This window comes from Dendrobium catenatum, unplaced genomic scaffold (genome assembly GCF_001605985.2).
Source record: "Dendrobium catenatum unplaced genomic scaffold, ASM160598v2 fragScaff_scaffold_1199, whole genome shotgun sequence".
NCBI lineage: Eukaryota > Viridiplantae > Streptophyta > Magnoliopsida > Asparagales > Orchidaceae > Dendrobium > Dendrobium catenatum.
In genome coordinates, this window is record NW_021319661.1 from 1,199,540 (window position 1) to 1,222,184 (window position 22,645).

Here is a 22,645-nt window from a genome sequence, read left to right on the forward strand (position 1 = left end):
AACCTCTAAGGTGACTCTTTCTAATCTTATCCTTCATTGGAGCTACACCAACCTTCTCACTAATATGCTCATTTCGTATCTTATCTCTAAGCGTAAAGCCACTCATCTACCTGAGCATCATCATCTCTGCAACACATTACTTAGTATTATGCTTCTCTTTTAATGGCCAACATTCGACACCATAAAGCATTGCAGGTCTCACCACCATCTTATAGAATTTTCCCTCAAGTTTGTGTGAGACTTTTCTATCACACGTACAACAAGCCCGATACATTTATCCACTTCAATTATCCAACTTGAATTCGGTTGATAATATTTTCATCTATTTCATCATCACTTTGAACAATAGATTCAAGACATCTAAAACTTTTACTCTTATTTAAAATTTATTCATTAAATAAAAATAATTTTTTAAAATTGAAAGACTTATTACAGATAATTTGAAATAGTTGGTATCAGTCTTGACATACACACTTGGAGCAACAAAATTAATACATCAAAAGCAAGTTTCAAAAAAAAAAAAAAAAAAAAAGGACCGATGAACGGTGGATATCACACTTTTCTCTTCCTCGGCAGCCGTACGCGAGTCCCTCGGCTCATTCCTTCAAGACCAAGAGCAACGCATGTTTCGCGCAATCCGACTCGCAAGTCATAGACAGCCCAAATCTCCTCTCCTCAACTCGCTGCTCCTCCGACGACGGCGACCCTTCGCCAGAGGTGTCGCACAATCGGTAGCTCTCCTTGCCTCACGTAACCCCTCCTTAACCTTCACCCCCTTTTCCACGAAGATGGATCACACCACCGGCGCTGAGCCTTCTCCTCGGTCTGATGCGGTGGAGGATTACGTCCACGTCTCGGATTCGGATTTGCGCGAGGTGACTTCAAGCACGGAATATCGCGCAGATCCCGAGCATGTTGCAGCGCCTGTGCCAGTTGACGCAGATGAGGTGATTAGGGGATTCGAGGAAAGGAGAATTGGTGGTTCTGGCGAAGGAAGGGTTGAGGAGAGGAGGATTCTTCCGGAGGATTTGGCAAAGGGGGTGGTGCATTTGGAATGTGAATCATCAACGGAGGGGGGACGCTGCGACGTTTACCTGGTCGGAACAGCGCACGTTTCCCAGGTAATTTCAGATTCACATTGGGCACGTTTGGTTTGAGTGAATTGGGTTAGAGATTTTACTAAATTGTAAGACAGTATAAGACACGAGCATGTGAAAAGCTAGAGGTCCTAGTATTTTTTCATGCTTATCGCACTTTAGAGTATGTTGGATCCAAAATTGTATATTTGTAGAATCTTACTAACAAACTTAAGAAAAAAAACGACAGAAAAGTTAGTGAGAGTAAATTTAGAGTGAGAAGCTCGATGATTTAAGCAAATTCTAAGACAGTATTAGGCTGTAGTAATGATTAAATATGCGTGGCTCCCTATGACCCTCTATTTATAGGTTAGAGTCAAGGCATAATACTATAGGAAAAACGACTACATGTAGCCTATACAAGTAAAACTAAATGACAGGGCTTAACAAGTAAGTTTTTTTGTAAATTGAATGAACTTAGTTAGCTCGTAGCTATTAAAGTACAAAGAGAAATCATGAAGAATTTCAAGTAAACTACGAGATCTCTAGCAACTTTACCTGAACTTGCAAGTGGCCTTTGTTGTCTGGGATACTTCAATTGATGAGTGTAATGAATAAGTTGAACTTCTTTAGATGTCGACAATGGATGGACTGAATTCTTCTTTGGATGAACTTTTGAGTGAACTCTTTTTTGGACTACTTCAGTTGATGAGTTGAACTCTCTTTGGTTGACTTAAAGTTTTAGACTAGTTTAGGTTCTTTGATCACCCAAGTTTGAGATGGGTTCAGTGTTTCTAATGACTTCAAGTTTGAGATTAGTTTAGGTTGTTTGTTGACTTTAATCCTGAGATGATTTTAAAGTCTAGCAATTTCGAGTTTGATATGAATTCATGTTCTCTGGTGACATCAAGGCTCAAATGAGTTTAGGGTCTCTCGCAATTTCAAGTATAGGATGAGTTTAGGTTCTCTGAAGACATCAAGTTTGAAAGGATTTCAAAGTTTTTGATGAATCTAAGTCTGAGATGAGTTTGGTGTCTCTAAAGACTACTCGTTTGTGCAAGCTTAGAGTTTCTAATGACCCCAAGCTGGAGACATGTTGATGCTTTTTGATGACTCCAAGCTGAAGATGAGTTTAGGGTCGCATTCTTGCTTGATTAATCTAATCCATTGGATTATGGGTGTGTATGAACAAATGCATTATATTTTAGAAGACAACTTTATCATATAATCAGCTAACTCACATCTTCCTTTATGGTAAGAAACAAAAACTCATTTTTTCATTAACCATACAAAAAAAGTTCTTCCCTAATTTTCTACTCAACCAAACAAGCAAACGCAAAGAAAGTTGTAGTTCAATTATTCTTTCAAGCCAAAGGATTCTGAAAACTTGATTTAAAAGGAAAAGAAATGGAAATCGATGGCTGTAAATCAATCCACAAATTTCTTGTATTTTATTTTCTTTCCTTCATTTTCCTTCAATTCAAACAAAGTTGTATGATTCTTATTCTTGTTTTTGTGTTTTGTGGAGCTTTTAATTGTTAATCTTATGATTGGATTTGAAGTTACTGAAAAGTTGTTTGATTTTTTTTCTTTTTGAAGTAGATAGCATTGCCTCTCTAGAGGATAAATTTATTTGTGTAATGATATGCTAATTAATTATTACAGGAATCATGTGCAGAAGTTCAAGCTGTCATCAGGCACCTGAAACCAGAGGTGCTTCCTTTTTCAATCATAATGTCACCTGCCCTATACATTAATACAGCTTCTTGCTACATCATATGCAGTATATCTAACACTAGCTGTTCACTGTGTGCTTGTTTTAATGCAGGTTGTTTTCTTAGAATTGTGCTCAAGCCGCATAGCTATTTTGACTCCCCAAAATCTTAAGGTCTGTGATATCTCATATGATATGAATACCATTTCAAAAGTGTTTTTATTAATGTGTCTTGTTTTAATTTATAACTAGATATAGAATAAGGAAACTATATATCAATGACAAAGTATTCACGGGTGAAACTTTTTTCGGGTATCTGTTATTATTGGCGAAATCCTAAAAGCTTACTTATATTTTTGTGTGTTTGCTTAGAACAAGTAACAAATTTGAATTTTTTGTATCTGAGTAACAAAGAACCAAATAGGATTCTGTTTGATTCCAATCTTATTCGTGGGCAATCTTTGGGTTGTTGGCCCTACTCTCTTTGACCTTTTCCGTGATACAATTTAAAAGAAGTATTATTTGTATTATAGAATTAGTAAGACTGTATAAAGATGATTATATCTTATATAAATAAGCAAAAGCATGTAAAATGCCATCTTGGGTTAATTGGCTGGTGCTACCATGGTGGATTGATAACTAACACTGGATTTTCAGATATGTTATTTGGTAATGACTTAATAAGAATATATCATTTTAGGTGACCAGATTTGTGTTGATTATCAATTCTGCCAAGATATATTTGCAATCATAAAATCAATGGTGTTATAGAAACTTTACAAGAAATTTTCATATATTGTTTTTTACATGCTATCCCCTGAGAGTGAATCCATGGACATACATTGCTATGAAGTGAAGACTGTTGTGCGTGTATAATTCAGTTTTGCCTGGAATTAGCTATGACCTATGCATCTTTTTTTTTTAAAGGGTGAATGCTATAAATAGCCGTTCAATTTTACAAAAGGAGCTTAAAAAACTAATGAAAGCGACAGTACAATTGTGATCTTCAAGTCTTTTCATTTCTAGAAGCTGCTTGTATTCTAATTTGAGGTTTTGTCTACGATTTATTCCAAGAAGCCCTTCATACACTTGCTAGGGAATAGAAAAAGTTAGGTGGAGAACAAGAAGTTTAAATGATTCAAAAGAGAATAGTTTTGTCTATCTCCGCAAACAAATTACCAATATATACAAGATCAGTTTTGGAAAACTGATCTGACATCATACTTTATAATTGATAGTCCTCGCCAGTATTCCAACAAATTATAAACAAAATTGCAGTTCTTTTCCATTGAGCTGCAACAACTAATATTCAATTGACAGGATAAACACGCTGTGATATTAGTGATTATTTGTTGGTTTTGATCCTGTGCTAGTGTTTTCTCTTGAAACTTTTGCTCAATATTGCAGCGTCATTGCATTTCCTAGCATAGGGCCATATTCCATCTTGTCAGATAATCCGTATGCTGCATTTACTACATAAAATTTGCTTGGTTTTCTGTTGCACGTATAAGTTCAGCCGATTATTATTGGCACACCTTGAAATTCAATTTAAATATCATTGAATTCATAATGATACATTGGCTTAGTTTTTGGATTCATCTGTCAAACAAAAAGTAGGCATAAGAAATTTTTATATCTTTGATTTATTACATAAAACTGATCAAAGAATCTAAATATAAATGATGATGTGATTTTTATAATTAAGTTTGATTTTTAAAATGGGTAAGTGGCTTAGGAGTATTGGACTGTAAGAGGATATTATAGAGTCTCTAAGGTTAGTTGTATAAAACTACAACTAAGTTGGTTATGTTGTATGGATCTAAATTGAATAGTAAAAAAAATCATAGATAAGTTGTGCATGGTGGAAATGAAAATGTAAAATAGATGTGAAAAGATTTGGAATGATATATTATGATATAATTATACTAGAGGAATGGTTGGAGTTGGTATATATTATTGATGAGGTAGTTAAAAATAAACTTCGATATTTAGATATGTATAATAATGGATAGAAAATACACCCATTAGACATGTTGAATGATTAGTTGTGAAAAAGGTCAGACTAATGGCAATTTGAATATAAGTATATAACTTGTTGAAAATGATTTGCCAAGAGTAGGCTTAACATCTCATGTAGCACTTACTATGAATGAATGGAAAATGAGGATTCATAAATTTGAAACTATTTGGGATAAGTAATGATGATGATGAGATAATGATGACCCACCAATCTTAAAAAATTTAATGTTCTGTTCTAGTGTTGAGTACTAGTAGTGAAGTGGACTGGCTTGCTTTTGATTTTGTGAAGATGGTATAATTTTAAGAAATTTTACATATTTTTTATAGACTATAATGATTTTGCCCATGTTTTCATGAATTAAACCTGTAATAATATATTTCTTTAACTTTACCTTTCCCATATATATGTGGAGGTGGTTGTCCTCAAGCTCAACTATGCTTCTTCAAGGTGCCAAGGCCCCAAAATCATTTAAGCCACAAGAAAATGTGTAACCTTTTTTAACAACAACAACATTAAGCCTTTATCCCACTACATGGGGTCGGTTACATGAATCCTCTTTCTTCATTGTGTTCTATTAAGAATCAAATTCTCATTTAAATTTAATAAGAAAATACAATTTCTAATACTTTCGCTAACCTTTTTTTAAATAAGGTCTTAATTTCTTAAAGGTATGATATATATAATTCTAGCAAATATTTTAACATCACTAAAAAAAAAGGACATTTGCAATTTTTCAACACAATGATGATGGTTGAGTTATGTAAATAATAAATATAATATTGGAAAATTCATCTAAATTGCATAGCATGTAACAACCTAATATCTGGCATGCAACATTTTTTTTAATTTGATTGCCCAGATGTAAGTAGCTTTGTTTTTAATAACTTAATGAACGAAATTCCTTACACATTCATTGTCTGTAGTAAATCAAATGAATTAAGGCTTCATTTGGTTTCTTTCTTGTACTTAACTTTTTGTGCATGTTTATTGTTGATATGACAAATATATTTAGAAAATCATCATTATGCATGTTCACCTTCTCTATGACTTTATAACTGTATTAACTGATTTGTGGTTCAGCTTGTGTTTTTCTATGCAAGAGTATGATCTTTTTATTTTTTATAGTATAACATAAACACATCATCATAGTCGTACCAAGCTAAGCCTAAAATGTAGAATTTAATTATTAATGTAAACTCAAAAGGCAGTATGGCTTTATAATTCAAGAGATTCACTGGAAAACATGCCAGTAAAGTAGATAGAAAGTAATATAATACTGGAAGGAGCAAATTACTGCCCTGGCAATTAAGGAAGATGAAGAGCAGGCACACAATTGAAGTTCCAAACTTGCAACATGAGAATGTCAAATGAAGAAAAATGAATGGTGGTGATTTTTGTTTTTTGGTATAAAGAAAAAAATAATGAAATGTATATAGCCTAGTTAGAAGGATCAAATTGTTGATATGTTTATATTGCATTACATATACCTTATAAGATTGCAGCAACATTAACAAAAAATTGTGTCATTTAGGATATCCGAAGATAAAACATGGTTCTTAATTCAGTTTTCTGGTGTTTAAGCGGAGGCCTTATTAAGGCGCTAATGTGGTGCTTGTATTTTGACATATATTGCTTGGCAAAGCACAAGGCGCTCATGCCATGCGTGACTGCTAGGCGCTATGGCCTCAATAAGTATGATTGCATATCTTGTATGTCTAATGTATGTGCCTATGCTGTGATGGATATTTTTTTAATGCATCTATTGTTCATTTGATGTATAGCCCTATTCTGTATTTTCTTTTCAGGTTCCAACCTTCAATGAAATGATTGACATGTGGAAGAAAAGAAAGGCGAACACCTTTGGAATTCTCTACAGTTGGTTTCTTGCCAAGGCATGGTTTCTTCTGTTTTATTTTTAACGCTAGGGTCAGCGACATTATTCTTTTCAAATTATGGCATTTGGGAAAATATTTCATTATGTATTTTATTTCAGGTTGCTGAGAGACTTGAGGTTTTCCCTGGTGCTGAATTTCGTGTGGCATATGAGGAGGCAATTAGTTATGGTGCTAGGGTTTTCCTTGGCGATCGTCCTGTGAATGTATGAAACCTAAGTTAAATTGGGATGCACCCTTTACAATTGATTAAAGTTGAATGTTGCTATAAATTTGGAAGCGTCTTTCCATAAACTTTATTTAGGATGCCTATATTGCTTTGCTCATCCTCCTTTTATTATAGTATATGCATAGAATAAGTTAAGCCTATTGCATAAAGTGGTTTGAATGCTATGACTTCCAGCACTCCTATTCTCATTTTTTTTCCTATTATCACGGATGCCATAAACGTGCCTAATGTATGGCACCATTCTCCAAGACATTGCTCCATCTGTGTGCATATTTATGTCTATTAAGATGTATGTTTAGGAAATTTTATCTTCACTGTTTTGTGTGTGTTTTATAGAACTGTCCTATCTGTTTGGTAACTTTGGTTAATTGTGGTATGCATATTTCAAAGTTTTGTAATTGTTCTTCAAATATAATATTTTTTCTGTGATAGTATTTCTATTTTTGTGCTATGATTTGTACCTCTCATCTATTTCAAGACCAGTTTTCATGAGGGAGAGCGGGAGGGGATTTCCAAATAAGCTGCTATATAATCTAAATAATCTGAATTTTATTGTCTGTCTCATAGACATTACATTTATGTTTTGCACCTTCGCAATACTATATAATATTGTCTATGATGGTGTTTTTATATTTATGCTTTGTTATGAATGTTTCACCAGATTACATTACGGAGGACCTGGGGGAAGATGTCAATATGGCACAGGGCAAAATTTTTATATTACATAATCTTTCAAACATTTTTTCTGCCAAGCCCCGAAGATCTCAATAAGATGGTAAGTGATCATTATATTTTTCTTTGCTATCATGTTTTTGCTTAATGTACTAGTTAAATTTGATAATACTTTTTTGTTTATGCAACAGCTTATATCACTTTAATGCTTTCAGAAGGAAGTTTTTAAAGGGTTTTTTCACTTTTAGTTCTTTAACTTTGTCTTATTTTGTCAATTTCTCCTCACATCTGTTTATTCCTCATCTCTGCAGATTATTGCACATTGTCTCTATCCGTATAACTTTTAGGTTAAAAATATTTGCCTTTGGAATGATAAACAATAGGTACTTTATGCATTTAGATTGTCTGAACGGTTTTTGAGTTTTTTATATGATCCAAGTTCTTCCTTCTGTCTTAATCATCACATCTTGGAAGCAATTGACAATGAGTGAGATTGTGAAATTTGTTGGATGTAAAATTGACCAAGGAAATCTTGTGGGATAGATGCGTCTTGTAGTGTGGGTTCTTATGGTTTAATAACCTTTTTTTTGTTTTAGTGTTTGTAAGCTGTAGGAGCTGAGTTTCTGTAGTAAGCTTCAAGTGTGTCCAATGGTAATTATTTGTTTTACAAGAACTCATTTCTAAGTAATGAAGTTGGAGTCGTCATGATCATTTAAGCATTGGAGAATGATGGACTATGCCACAGATGGGCTTAGGATGTAGACATGAAAAGGGCAACATGACAATTTTTTTTGAAAAATATAGCATATATGGCATAATACTTGAACATTGGACATATGTATACTTTTATAACTAAAAGTAATACTGTTCATATGAACATAGGACATATGTATACTTTTATAAGTAAAAGTAATACTATTCATATGAACATTGGACATATGTATACTTTTATAACTAAAAGTAATACTATTCACATGAAATTTAATACACCTCATTCGGGTACATGATCATGGGACATATTTATACTTTTATAGCTTAAGTACTACCATTCATATGAAATTTAAACATGAGTGTGATCATATTATCTAGCATATAGTTGAAAACATATAAATGCTAATGTTACAAAGATAAATGATAACAGGAAGACGAGAGTGAGTTAATTTGGACGAACATTTATTTGCTATAAAATCAAGTTAGACTGGACAAAAACATGTATGTCAAACACGTGTTCATGCCATCCTTAGGAAGTCCATAAAGTGTTATAGTGTTGAAGTTTGAAAGGAGGATGGCCTAATAAAAACGTATATCATAGAGTAGGTTACACAGCCTCTCTTGATTAGGTCATAAAGGTGGAGATTATCCACCACTCTTTCTCCTCGTCATTTTAGCGTATTCTTTTCAATATTTATAATTGAGTGATTGAACAAATACTTGGGAGTTTTGCCAGCAATTCATTTTTTCTACTTTTAGCAAAGGAGATGTAACCAAGATATGAGCAATGTTCAAATTGGCTTCTTCCACTTGTATAAGCAAACTACTGTTTTGGTGTATTCTTTTGACATATGTCCAACCTATTGGTTAATTTTGAACATATGAAGAGCTGTTTGTGTTTCAAGGAAACAAAGGAAAATAAATTACAATCATAGAATGACAGATAACCTTTTGCCTATTGTAGAAAGTAAAGCAAGGATTCAGCAGCTATGCTGTTCTTATTCTAGTTGGCCCCATACTAAAATTGCTTGGCTTTGGACTCTTCTAGAGGTGCAACCGAGTCAAGCCGGCTCGAGCTCGACTCCATAACAGGCTCGACGACCTGAGCTTATCGAGCTCGTGAGTTGAGCTCGAACACAGTTTCGAGCTCGATAGCTTATCGAGCTTGAGCTCGAATAGGGCTCAGACTCGGCTCGTCGGCTCGACGAGCAGCTCGATTGGGCGACGTGAACGAGCTTGGGACGACGACGAACAGATGTACTCTGGAGTTGGGATGATGAAGGACATGTTCCGGACGACGGATCTCGACGGCAGAGCCTCGGGACAATTCCGAACGAGCTCAGGCGGATGGATCTCGACGGCGCAGCTCGGGATGACTACGAACGAGCTCAGGCGAACGTATCTACACTGCGAAGCTCGGGATGACAACAATTGGACGTGCTCGGGAATCGGATCTTGACGAAAAAGCTTCAGGACGATGAAGAGTCGAGCTCGGGCGGATGGATCTCGTCGGCAGAGCTCGGGTGGATGTGTCTCGATGGCGGAGCTCAGGACGCGACGGCGAGCTCGGGCGGACATGTCTCGACGGCAGAGCTTGGGCGGACGGATCTCGTCGGCGACGGACCTTGGGACGAAAGCGGATCTGACGACGACGGGGTTCGGCACGACAACGAACACGATGAAATTTTTAGCTCGAATTGAGCTCGACGAGCCGCTCGGCATGGGACGAGTCGAGCTCGATCTCGTTTTTTGAGCTCGACTCGAGTTTGAGCTCGAGCTCGAGCTCGATTTCTGGTAATCGAGCTCGACTCGAACAACCCCTGGCTCGAGCTCGACTCGACTCGTTTGCACCCCTAGACTCTTCATACCCAGTGATATCAAATTAAGGAAATAAGTAACACTTCGAAGTGAATGGATAGTGCATATAATTACTGCCCTCTTTTGTATTTCTTCTCAATCCTTCCTGTCTAAGAACTTCATTGCTAGTAGTACTGAACTGAGGCTTGCAATGGGATTGAAGAAGGTGATGAAGAATGCCTTTTTTTCTGTTTTTATTTTATAGTATTCTCTTAAATTAGATTGGTTATGTTTATGATCCAATATCTCTTTTAAACTTGGATATTTGAATTTAGATGATTCACATGTTTGTAATAGGAAGGTTGACGCCCATTCTTCCTTTATTCCATCTTTTTTAGTTTATGAATATAGCACTTGGATGCAGATGATGGTAATGAGATTCCGTAGAAAGCACTTGGCTATGTGCATGAGCTATACTATCTTTCTTGTAACTATAAGTATCACTTAGAACCAAATCATAAAACTCACTCTACATTCAGCTAAATTTTTAAAAATAATCCATTATAGCCCCTAGTGATTTTCTAATATACCAATCTTCATAGAGGTCCTTTTTCTAAGAGTTAAATTTTTTGTAATTTAAGTTATGTGATGCAATGGAGAAAAGGTTTGAGAGAGTCGCCTTAGATGTTTTGGTCATGTAAAATGTCGGACTTCTGATGACCCTGTTAGGAGAGTAGATGTATCAGATTTGGCCTATGCTAAGAAAGGTAGAGGTAGGCCTAAAAAGTCTTGGTTAGAAAATATTAGACCTTTCTTTATTAGATTTAAATGAGAATTTGACTCTTAATAGGACACATTGGAGAAAAAAGATTCATGTAGCCGACCCCATGTAGTGGGATAAAGGCTTGTTGTTGTTTGAACTTATGTGATGCAACTTTCGTCTTTCATTTGAGTTTTATATGACACCCTTTTTAGAAGTTTCAAATTGGTCCTTATGATGTAATGTAAATCTTGATACATATCATTTTTTCTTTGTCCAATCATTTGCGATCTTTTAAAATTTGTGTAAGCTCATTGCTTTAAGCTGAGCCTTACAGTTGAAGTCTTGCTATGGGTGAAAAAGTTTGTGAGACCCATACAAGCTCTTTGAATCTGCATAAGGTGCACCCATCATTATCTTTGTTGCAAGCATCAATTGCATTGAATCTTTCATCACAAGCTTCTCAAGCATTCTATTGAATGGCTTATTTTTTCGTGTACATATCTACAGTTCTGACCCACTTCTTATCATCTATAAACTCCTCTTCCATATGGATGCTTCTAGCTTGAATGCTGACAACGTGAATTTATCTCCCTTGATGAGTGGATCATAATTCTCTTGGCAATGGAAAACTTGAGGAAGATGATGTTCCTTTCTCATAAAGGATTGAGTCAAAGTGGAAATAAGAGAAATTGGGAAGGATCCCTAAGCGTGTGATTTTCATGTTTGTGCTTGGTGAGGAGGCTGACTTTATTGAAGCCTTTCTTTGTAGGTTGATAGAAGTTGGGGGTGATTTTGGATCTATGACCAGGCTGTTGATGACAAAGTTGTCAATATATAAGTAGATGACAATATGATGGAGAGTGATTTGGAAACTCATTGGAACCATCATTCTTACACTTCCAAAGACCAAAGGATTTACTGAAATCTCTGTAGCATTGGCACTAAATTGGAATTCTATTGTGCAGATCTGCCCAACCTCACAGGGAATTGACAATCTTACTTAAGATACAACTCATTGATCTATGACAAATTCACGTCAAGCACATTACCTTTGAAGGTATTTGCAGTGAATATCATTTGCATCAATGATCAACCATATATTCGTAATCCGATTAACATAATATCCACAATCTCAATAGCAAAAAAAGAAAAGAAAAAAAGGCAAAAGATTGCAGGTTCTGCAGTAAAAGTTATGCAAGAAGGCCATAGATCTCACACTCGGTGATCGGGGAAACCTGAAATCTTGAGGTACACAAAGTGCAATTGCAAGTTTGTGACGCCCAATCGTCTAGCTATCATAATAGAAGTGATGAAGGTGGAGGTTGCAAGAAGTGAAAAAGCTGTGAAGTTTAAGAGAAAGCTGGAGAAGAATGTGAGGCCAAGATGGCAGTGGTATCAAAAAATCCAAAAACTTAAGTCATGGTAGTCGTGGGAGTACACCGTCGTTGAGGATGATTCCTGCTTGGGTCAAAGAAAGCTGTTGGATTGACACAATATGACCGTGTCACTTAGGGGCACGAGTGATATTTACACTTCTAATTGCTTAGTCACCTTGATGTTTGGGTTATTTGAAAGCATGTGGTCATAGTTCTTTTTACCAGTTAGTTCGATGTGGGCTGTCCACCAAAGCCTGAAATGGGGTCCTGGTTGGATACCCATGTTCTACGCGGGCGGGCTCGTACCCACCCATATCCATCCACTTTCCATGCTTTTTGAATGCAGTCTGCCACAAACTAATGGCCTTATGGCTTGTTGTGCTTTGCTATAACTTCAAACTTTCAAGCCGTATATCAGAATTTACCATGGTCGCAGCACGATTCAGTGTTGTGCATTGCATAGTGAGGATTACGGTAATATACAACATATGGTAATTAACAATGTAATTTGATTTATCTCTTGATGTTGAGTACCCACCCAAAAGGCCATAGGTGTATCCAGGCATGGGTGAGTATGTGGGTTTGGGTACCCAATGCAGGGCTCTGCTTTCCACTAGCACATTATATGCTCCATGTAATACATAATTGTACATTTATACAAACATTATCTAAAGCATAGTTTTTGGTCTAGCATGTGTAAGGATGGACAATATTTTATATAGTATGGCTCAGAAGTCATGCATGCCATCAATTTTGATCTGAGTACTGTAATTGTGTGTTGGGTTGGACTTTTTATTGTTAATCTATAGTGGAGGCTAAGAAGGAACATTAGACTCTATCATTGGACATAGATGAATGAATATTTACATTCCAGAATAAAGTTGGTCATAACATGTTGAGAACGTATTAATTCTTAGGCTCCCTCAGTATTTATAAAATGTTATATCATGCGGCGAGGCATCATGATGACTAAAAAGCTTAATTATTAAAATAGAAAAAATGAAGAAAATAATGTATGTTTGATTTTCTATCCGACATGAACTCTGCTATATAATATATCCTATGGTCTTATAAATCAAAGCATGCTTCAATCTCACATGCAATTTACTTCAACCAGGTCCAAGAACATCAATATGACATTCATGACCTTAATTAACTTCATCTTCATCTTCATGTTGAAAGCAAATTATTCAGGGCGAGCTCATGTTGAGAATGATTTATGACTTTGAGCTATGCAAAGCTAATGTCTTCCACTCACATGGATACATTTACACAAACTTCACACATTTTCCTTGATTTTGATGAGAGCTCAATCTTCATTACCATATCTAGTGCTGCTGTAGTAAAGATGATTTCCTGGATTACTTAAGATGTTCATCAGATGTTGTCGAGAATTGGTTAATTTTTCTCCTCTTTATTGTCCATGCGAACCCCAATGTCTTTTGCAACTATTTTGGCTAAGCATTGTATTTTAAGGCAACTAGGATCATTTATCATATGCTTGATAGCTATTTGGATTGTTAATCATGCAAGTCTATGTCATATACTTGATTCTTACGACTTATTTATTCTAAGTTCACTCTGCTTCCTTTAGCTGAAAGATATGGATGACGTTGACGTGCTAACCCTAGTCATTCAAGAGATGAGCAAGGCATTTCCATCTATCATGGAGACAGTTTTACATGAGCGGGATATGTTAGTACATTCTTCTATCATTATTTTGATATCTTACCTAATTTTGTTTTTTGGGTTTGATAATTAGACTAAGCTGTAACTAAGCCATATTCTCTCTCATTCATATATAATATGTTTTGGTGAACTTATTTTAGGAGGTATTTGTCATGGCTTAATGGAAAAAAAGTCATTTTTCAGATATCTCTTGTTGAGAGAATTATGGCTTTAGTTTATTATTCCTTCGTTTGAGGAATCCATGTTTTTTTTTTACTTTTGATGTCGATAGCTAGTTTTTAATACACAATTTCAATTATGCTATCCCAAAAGTAACATCTTATTTAGAAATTGAAATATCTTGGAAAGCATGGAAAAAGTTTATCATCCAAACAAACATTGCTAATTGTTGACTGTTTTTACTACCAAGCAATAATCAAAAGCTTTACCAAATCAAAACTAAATAAAATTACATATCTGTTATAGTTGTTTAAAATAGCTGTACATGATATTGTGTATATTGATTAAATCATGCTTGTTCAAACGTAGCGGGTGATGTTACATGTGCCTGCATGCCTTTCGTGGCAGTTTTTTGTATTTTATTTTTTTTTTTATATGAGATTTTTTTTTTGTGAATCCGTACTATGCTCTCTTTTTTTAAAAAAAAATGCTTACTGCTATAAAAATCTTTAGAGTTTTGAATAATTTGCATAGGAATTCCACTTATCGCGGGCCAAATATATCTTTGCTCCTTGCCAACGGTCCTAATTATTAGTTTAAAAATCAGCATCTCCTAGTTGCTTGGATTTTTTTTAGATGCGTAAATGTCCAATCCTTCGTTTAGGATAAAACTGATATACTTTTTGAGAATTTGTTTACTGTGCCTAAAATGGTTCCCACTTTGTGTCTGCTTCGGACTAGTAGCTACAGGATTTATGAATCAGTAGCTGAAAATTCATTTTATAGTTGCTAAAAAATTGGGGCACAGGTCTTCAAGACACTAGGAACTAAATCATGATGAATGTTATCAATTAAATTGTCTAATCTAGTAAAATTTTGAATAATATTTTTATTTTTGAGTCTTGAAAAAAATGGGTTGCAATATAATACTCTAATATCTTTTAATCTTAGTCCTATCCAGAATTGATGTATACAGGTATATCGTCATTTGCAAGGAAAATTATTTTAATAAACTATGAAATTATTTTAAAAAAATTACATTTAATCTCATTTACATTGTACTAAAGTAGAAATGCTTAATCAAATATTTTAATGTCTTACAATCGAATGGCATGTGGGTTCAATTTTAGAAACTAAATGTTTTTCCCATGGTATACCATATATCGGTGATTATTAAATTGTTCAAGTGTTAACTCATCAATAACTAATGGTTCCTTTATTTAGGGATAATTCTATTATGGTATTGTTGTGTGCTAGAATTTTATGGTAGTAGAGTAAGAGTTTTGCACCGTAACTTTGTACAAAGATCTAATCCACATACAGGCAATAAATGAATGTAAGGGACACCAGAGTTTTACATGAAAAACTCAAGTAGAGGAAAAATTATGGGGCCCGACCTAGCTGAAATAATTCTAATAGATGAGCATTGATTACTAAGATTCACTTGGCCCTCAAATTGGAGAAGGCGAGATTACAGTAGTATGAGTTGCTGGTGGAAAATATTACAGAGTTAGTAAGGTATAAGTGGCCTTCAAACGTTGTGATTGAATGACGATGGTTAGATGATGGTTGTTGAGCGGTAGTGGTCTGATGACGGAGGTCAGACGATGGTTCAACAATGATGGTTGGATGGTGATGGTCTGACGATAGAGGTTGTGTGATTGTGGTTCGATGATATGACACTCTAGTGGTTGCGATCTTATTGCGATAGCAATTTTTGACAATGGAGGTCGGGCAACAACAACGCGACAATGGTGGTCTAGCAACGATGGTCTAGTGATAGAGGTTGGGTGTTGATAGTTTGATGGAAGTGGTTCGATGACTAAGGTCAAGTAGCGTTGGTCCAACTACAATAGTCAGGTGGTGGCGGTTTGATAGCGGGGGTTCAACAGTGGAGGTCGGATAGTGGTGGTTTGACAATAATGATCTAGTGATTAAGTCGGGTAGCCGCGGCTCACCAATGGTGGTTTGACGATAGAGGTTTGATATCTGCAGTCTGATGGCGGTGGTGGTGGTTTGATGATGGTGAATGTGGTATGATAGTAGTTTGACGGTGGTGGTGCTTGGGCAGAGCTTCATAATTCTTTAAGTCTCTTAGTTCTCGTGAATCTTAAGCCAAGGGGATTTGACCTTTCTTTTTTAGATTTAAAATGAGAATTTGACTCTTAACATGACACAATGGAAAAAAAAAGATTCATGTAGTTGATCCCACGTAATGGGATAAAGGCTTGATGTTGTTATTGTTGTTGATGATGATCATAGACTGTTCTTTCAACATTATGTGCGTTAATGATGTTGGAATTAAGTGATATTGGGCTCGTTGGATTAGTCTCAAAGAAATGGTCGATTTAATTATAAGCATGCAACATTTAGATGTTATTTGGTTATCCAATTAATATTTCAAAGTTTTCAACTATGCTTAAGTGCTTGGTCTTCAGCTCATTAATTTGGGCACGAATTTGATCACTTTTGATGTTTGATTGGTTCGCCTCGTTGAGCCCATCAATTTGTGTTGAACTCGAAGTTTGAATGGTTGGGGCTGAATTAGAAGTTTCTCACTTCAATTTGCATTAAGATTCATTATGTATCATGCTGATTCTTTTGTGATGTATTAGTCACAAAGTCAACAACAACAACAACAACATCAAGCCTTTATCCCACTATGTGGGGTCGGCTACATGAATCTTTTTTCTCCATTGTGTCCTATTAAAAGTCAAATTCTCATTTAAATCTAATAAAGAAAGGTCATTCCTAATATTTTCTAACCAAGTCTTTTTAGGTCTACTCCTACCTTTCTTAACATAAGTCAAATCTAATACCTCTACTCTCCTAACCGGGTCATCACAAGGCCGCTGTTTTATGTGACCAAACCATCTAAGGAGACTTTCTCTAATCTTATCTTCTACTGGAGCTACTCCAACCTTTTCACGTATATGCTCATTTCGTATCCTATCTCTAAGGGTAAAGCCACTCATCCACCTGAGCATCCTCATCTCTGCCACACTTAACTTAGTATTATGCTTCTCTTTTAAAGGCCAACATTCGGCACCATAAAGCATTGCAGGCCTCACTACCATCTTATAGAATTTTCCCTTAAGTTTGAGGGGTACATTTCTATCACATAACAAGCCCGATGCATTCCTCCACTTCAACCATCCAACTTGAATTCTGCTGATAATATCCCCATCTATTTCACCATCACTCTGAACAATAGATCCAAGATATCTAAAACGTGTACTCTTATTAATGACTTGATCGCCCAAAGTCACAATCCCCTCACTAGGTCTATTACTACTAAAATTACACTCCATATATTCCGTTTTAGATCTACTCAAGCGAAAACCTTTAGACTCTAAGGTTGACCTCCATAATTCAAGTTTACCTTCAACTCCCTCTCTAGTCTTATCAACAAGAAGAATATCATCAGCAAAAAGCATACACCAAGGTACATCCTCTTGCAAATGTCTAGTGAGAACATCCATGACTAAAGCAAAAAGATATGGGCTTAAGGCTGATCCTTGTCCTGGATGAGAAAAGTCGAGGGTTGAGTTAAGTAGTCGACAGCCAGCGTAAAACTTGTCGAACAATAATGACATGAATCCTTTAAGAAATTGTGTTAGTCACAAAGTCGGATAGGAAAAAAAATAATATCATTAACTTTTATCTAATATAAACATTCATAGATTATGTTTTTATTTTTAAAATTATAATAATTTCTTGTTTATATGTTTCGATGTTAATGTTTCAATCATATCCATATATTCCGCACACACATAAAAAAGATAAATAATGCTATGTTTTTATTAATTTAGCACTTGCATGCTATTTGGTCAAAACAGGATAAGCCATGCTTATGTAAACTATTTTTGGATAGTTTTTAAAAATAAACATTTCCTAGTCTAACATGATTAAAATTTGAAAATACCTATATATAAACCAGTTGAAAGTTCATAATATTTTTTCCTGGTTATTGGAAAAAAAGGCACACATGATGTTGATGATTAGGATGCTAATCAGAAGATGCTGTTTTGAATGTAAAAAGATAAGAGTAGAAAATATATGTTCTTGAAGGAATGGCCCTATTTTAGCCATAGTTAAATGTTAAGCATGATAAGGTTTTTCGACCACACAAGGGTGGGTCTAGAATACAAAATTCAATTATTTTATTTGCATGTTAGATAATTGGTTGTTTGCACATATCTAAATAAGATTATTGAAGAGTTTATTTAAGAAATGACAGAATTTTCAACATTAACGCTCAAAATCATTGTGTGCAGTTGCCAAGATTGAAATAAAAATAAAAAAAGTTGGGCTCTCCTCTAAATAAAAGCCCTTTAATCTAGTTCTAGCATGATCAAATTGGGGTAACATGTGAAGCATAGCATTTAAAATAGGGGTCATATTAAAGAAATTCAAACTCACTCTGAGTTTTGCTGATTATTATTTATAATTATAAATAAACTAAGAAATGTTATGGGAACTTTTAGCTGAATAAAAGTTTAATTTTCTTTTTAATTTACGTGCTTGGTTGGGTGTGAATGTCTTTGAGTGCCGTGCAAATGAATTTATCAATTTTATAGTACCGGTACGAGTGTTATTTTTTCTGTATCTCTCTTCTGTATGTTTTGTTATTTGGTTTTGTGAGCTTTTTGGTGTATATAATGAAATTTGATACAAATTTGGTTTATTGATTGCAGTGAAAATTCCATTCGAGTTTTAATTTTTATGGCCTTGTTTTTTTGCTGAATTTCTTTGTTTTGGGATGATTATTAAATTATCATTTCCCATAGATTTTTCGCAATTTTTGATTTACATTCAAAGAGGACGTGTTTTTGTTTTAGTTTGTGGTATTGAGACTGTGAATCCCAAATATGTTTTATTCGATCTTCATCCGTTAGATCATCTAGACCTTATATCTTAAGATATCCTGCATCTTATACCTAACTTATTGTTCTATATTAAAAAGAGCTGAAGTAAGAATGCATGGCAAAAAATGTATACTCATAAAAGACAATTTAGCATTCAATTCTTTACCAATTACATGGGAGCAGAGCATATAATTTAACCCACAAGAAAGTTCCAATTTTATAAGATAGCCCACGAAAGTTGTAATTTTATACGGATAAAAGCATAAATACATGTTTTCCCTTTTTAGCAATATTAATGGTAAACTCAAGATACCGACAGCTTTGGAATTTAAATGCCTAAGCCTGTGCACTTGAAAATTAAAAATGCACTTAATTCTTTATCTCTCTCTCTCTCTTTATATATATATATATATATATTATGTATCATAGTAGGCTAAGATTTGCGATCTGAAAAGGAAAACATCAGTCTTCTTGCAGTAATACACTGACGAGTGATTGTAACGAGTTCAGAATTACTACTTAGTTGGAAGTCATAGATATGTGTCAAATGTGATAGACTTTTGATAAAAACTCTTATTATTGTTTAATTTACACAGTTTAGATAGTATGAAACACCCATCCGTCTTTGAAACACTATCTTTATGCTTAAGGAATTCTTGAAATGAGGCATGTTCTGTTTATTAAACATGAAAACACCCCTAAGGTATGTGTTGTGTATGATGCGACCGACACGACACGGCGACACGGACCACGGACACGAACAGACATGACCAATTTTTAAAAGATATAGAACGTGGGTCGCGGCGTGCGACACCATGATATTTTTACATATTTTAATAGGTAATTATAATTTTTAAAATATAGGACCGACACAGTGTGGACAGAATGACTCTTTTGAACCTTCACCTAATCCACCCCCGCGGTAGCAGAGTCATTTTCATACAAACCATCATACATATGATACACCAAATTAAATTATATGAAGGTGAATCAAAATATCCCCAATAATAAGAACAACATGACAACAATGATACCAGTTTGCCAGGGGTCAAGGAGAGGCGCTGCCCCCGCACGGTTTCGACCTGCCCGGTCAAGTAGCGGTCAAGGCGGAGCGCCCCGCGGGGTTCCGGGGCAGTCCCATCCCTGTTAACAAAAATTTATTGTAAGATAATTTTAATTGCTGTTTCAAGTTCGTATAGTATTTTTTGTATAGGAAGATACCCGAATAGAGTACAGGGCAATTGTAACCTTGCAGTACCGAAGTGGCAACTCTTATACCTAAGCATACGGATGTAACTCGGTACTAGCGTAGCCGGGGCATGTACCTACGGTAACTGAGCGGCGAGGCAAGTACTAGGAGATACCGAGATGGGGTACCAAGCCCGCGGGGAAGTACGAGCATTGATTGGACAGTACCGGAGCATGTACGAGCAGTGGGGTACCGAGGCAGATGTACCTAGCGACCTCGATAATAAGAAACGATTGTGCCGATTTTAATTTTAATTTTTTTAATTGCGACACTCCAATGCCGTGTCGGACACGTGTCCATGCCGTGTCCGACGCGTGTCCGTGTCCGACACTGCATACCCTCTCTAAGTGCCGTGTCGGTGCATCATAGTTGTGGGCACATGTAAAAAATTGGACTTGCCTCCTATGAATTTTGCTCTGCTTACTAAGGCTTCATTTGGGACGGTTTTCTTTATGCTTCATAAAGCAGTTTTCTAATACAAAATTAAAATTTTTATACTAAAAAGTTGTTTTAAGAAGTAAGATAAAAGTCGTCCCAAACGAAGTCTAAATCTTGCAAAATAACCAATTAAAAGAGACCTATAAGATGAGATGTTAAGAGGATCATTTTTCTTTGCTACTCTTTTAATTTTATCATTTTCGTCCTTCTACACTTCTTTAATTCTATTTATCTGAAGTTAATCATTTAAATGTTCTTTGTTTCGATCTCTTACATGAATGCGTTGTGCATATTAGTTTTCAATATATTTTCTCAAAGCAAGCTGTTCTTTTTCTTATGCGGTAATCAGGTACATGTCCTCAACGCTATTGAAAGTAGCTAGTGAACACTCTTCTGTTGTTGCAGTTGTGGGTAAAGGGCATTTGCTTGGAATAAGGAAGAACTGGAAGCAGCCTGTAGATGTGAGTTCAATTTCCATGTTCCACATTTCTTTTGAGTTCAAAGAGTTTAGGCCTGTAAAAATGGTAAAGTTTTCAACATTGTAATGTCTGAAATTGTCTCCAATATACAATCTATATGTCGAGTAAAGAAGACAACTTATGAATGGAGGGCAAGTAAGGCTTCGTTTGGTTCTTCCTCTCCTTTTGTAAAAAATAGTTTTAGAAAAAATAGTTAAGGGAATTGAGTTTACTAAATAAGAAGCAAATATCAAAAAGTTTCTCAAAATAATAGAAAAATGAAGTTCCCTAAAAAGCATTTCTATAGAAACGTCCCATCCAAACAACGACCATAAAATAATTTCTCCATTTCTAAACAGAAAGGAAAACAAACGCCGAAACAATGAGGCCTAAGACTTCTTATATCAACCCCTCTCCAAACACCGCATTGTTGGGAGCTTCAGGCAACGGATCTCTCTCTTTTTATCATTCACAAATTTAGATCATGTGAGTGTAATCTCCACTCACAGGTGTTAACTATTGTTTACAGCCCCAAGATCTAGACTGAGCTAATGCCTTGCAGTATTTTTCTTGGTGTCAGTTAGAATAATTGTGACACTTGATGCAAGTTTTCTGGTGTAATTTAGCTATTTATATGTTAATATTGCCTAAAGCAACTTCTAATCAGAACTCTTCTTACTCCTTATGCCCCTGTGACATCTATTACAGTTGAAGCTTCTCTTGCAAATTCCTAGTAGGAGCGCTGCCCTTTCCAGACCAAAGATTATAGCTTCAGGTGTTGCAATTGTAGGAGTAGCAGTGGCCTATAGCATCCATCTCATGGGCAAGCGATGAACATATGGTAAACAAATGGCCATATCTAGTTCTTTAGCTCAACAGGGCATCAGTTTCATTTCATGTACCTTTGTGGAAAATGATGTATCACTAATCTCAATGTATAACTTCCGAGGGTTGATAGCTAATGTATGGTGGGGAGATTATTCTGTGCGGACACCGGACACAGCTTACATTCCAGAGGCGATTCAGGTGCAGTCACGTCATCCGGTACCGAGCAGTACCGAGCGGTACCGAGCGGTACCGAGCCACAGTACTGAGTAGGGGGTGACGTGCCGCGGTACCAAATTTGTTGTTGCAGCTTATTCCTTTTGGAAAGTTCATTTTTTTTAAAGATACTTGGTCAATTAAAATAAATTCAAACAAACATCACTAGACTAAGGTGAGCTATTTTTTATAGTAAATTTAGGTTTTGTTTGGGATACTTTTTATTTTGTATTAAAAAATTATTTTAAAAAATAATGAGAAAGTCATCTCAAATGGAATCTCAGGTTTTGTTTGGGATCACTTTTATAATACTTTATGAAATAATTTTTTAGTACATAAATTTTAAATTTTAAAAAAATTTATGCTAAAAAATTGTTTCATAAAATAGCAAAAAAAAAAAAAAAAAAAAAAAAAAAAAAAAAAAAAAAAAAAGTCCCAAATGAAATATTAATTTTAATTGATTTTCTTCTGACAGCTCTGGCTTCAATTGATT

The 22,645-nt window shown here is 35.3% G+C and overlaps 1 protein-coding gene across 3 annotated transcripts; it reads left to right on the forward strand.

The window, feature by feature from the left end:
* Positions 1-608: 608 nt before the first annotated feature.
* LOC110106580 (traB domain-containing protein) lies at positions 609-22,326 on the forward strand. 3 transcript variants are annotated; one of them, XR_003702204.1, is made up of 10 exons: positions 609-1,121; positions 2,742-2,789; positions 2,905-2,964; positions 6,616-6,702; positions 6,804-6,908; positions 7,593-7,706; positions 13,845-13,945; positions 21,003-21,114; positions 21,471-21,597; positions 21,820-21,959. XR_003702204.1 is itself a non-coding variant. In XM_028698998.1 (9 exons), the coding sequence occupies exons 1-8, from the start codon at positions 624-626 to the stop codon at positions 21,066-21,068; spliced, it is 1,023 nt and encodes a 340-aa protein (XP_028554831.1). In that variant the 5' UTR covers positions 610-623; the 3' UTR covers positions 21,069-21,114; positions 21,820-21,902. The 3 variants fall into 3 exon arrangements, 2 of the variants coding, with proteins under 2 accessions (XP_028554831.1, XP_020692178.1); XM_028698998.1 differs by lacking the exon at positions 21,471-21,597 and having other exon boundaries at positions 610-1,121; positions 21,059-21,114; positions 21,820-21,902; XM_020836519.2 differs by lacking the exon at positions 21,471-21,597 and having other exon boundaries at positions 612-1,121; positions 21,820-22,326.
* The last annotated feature ends 319 nt before the right edge of the window (positions 22,327-22,645 follow it).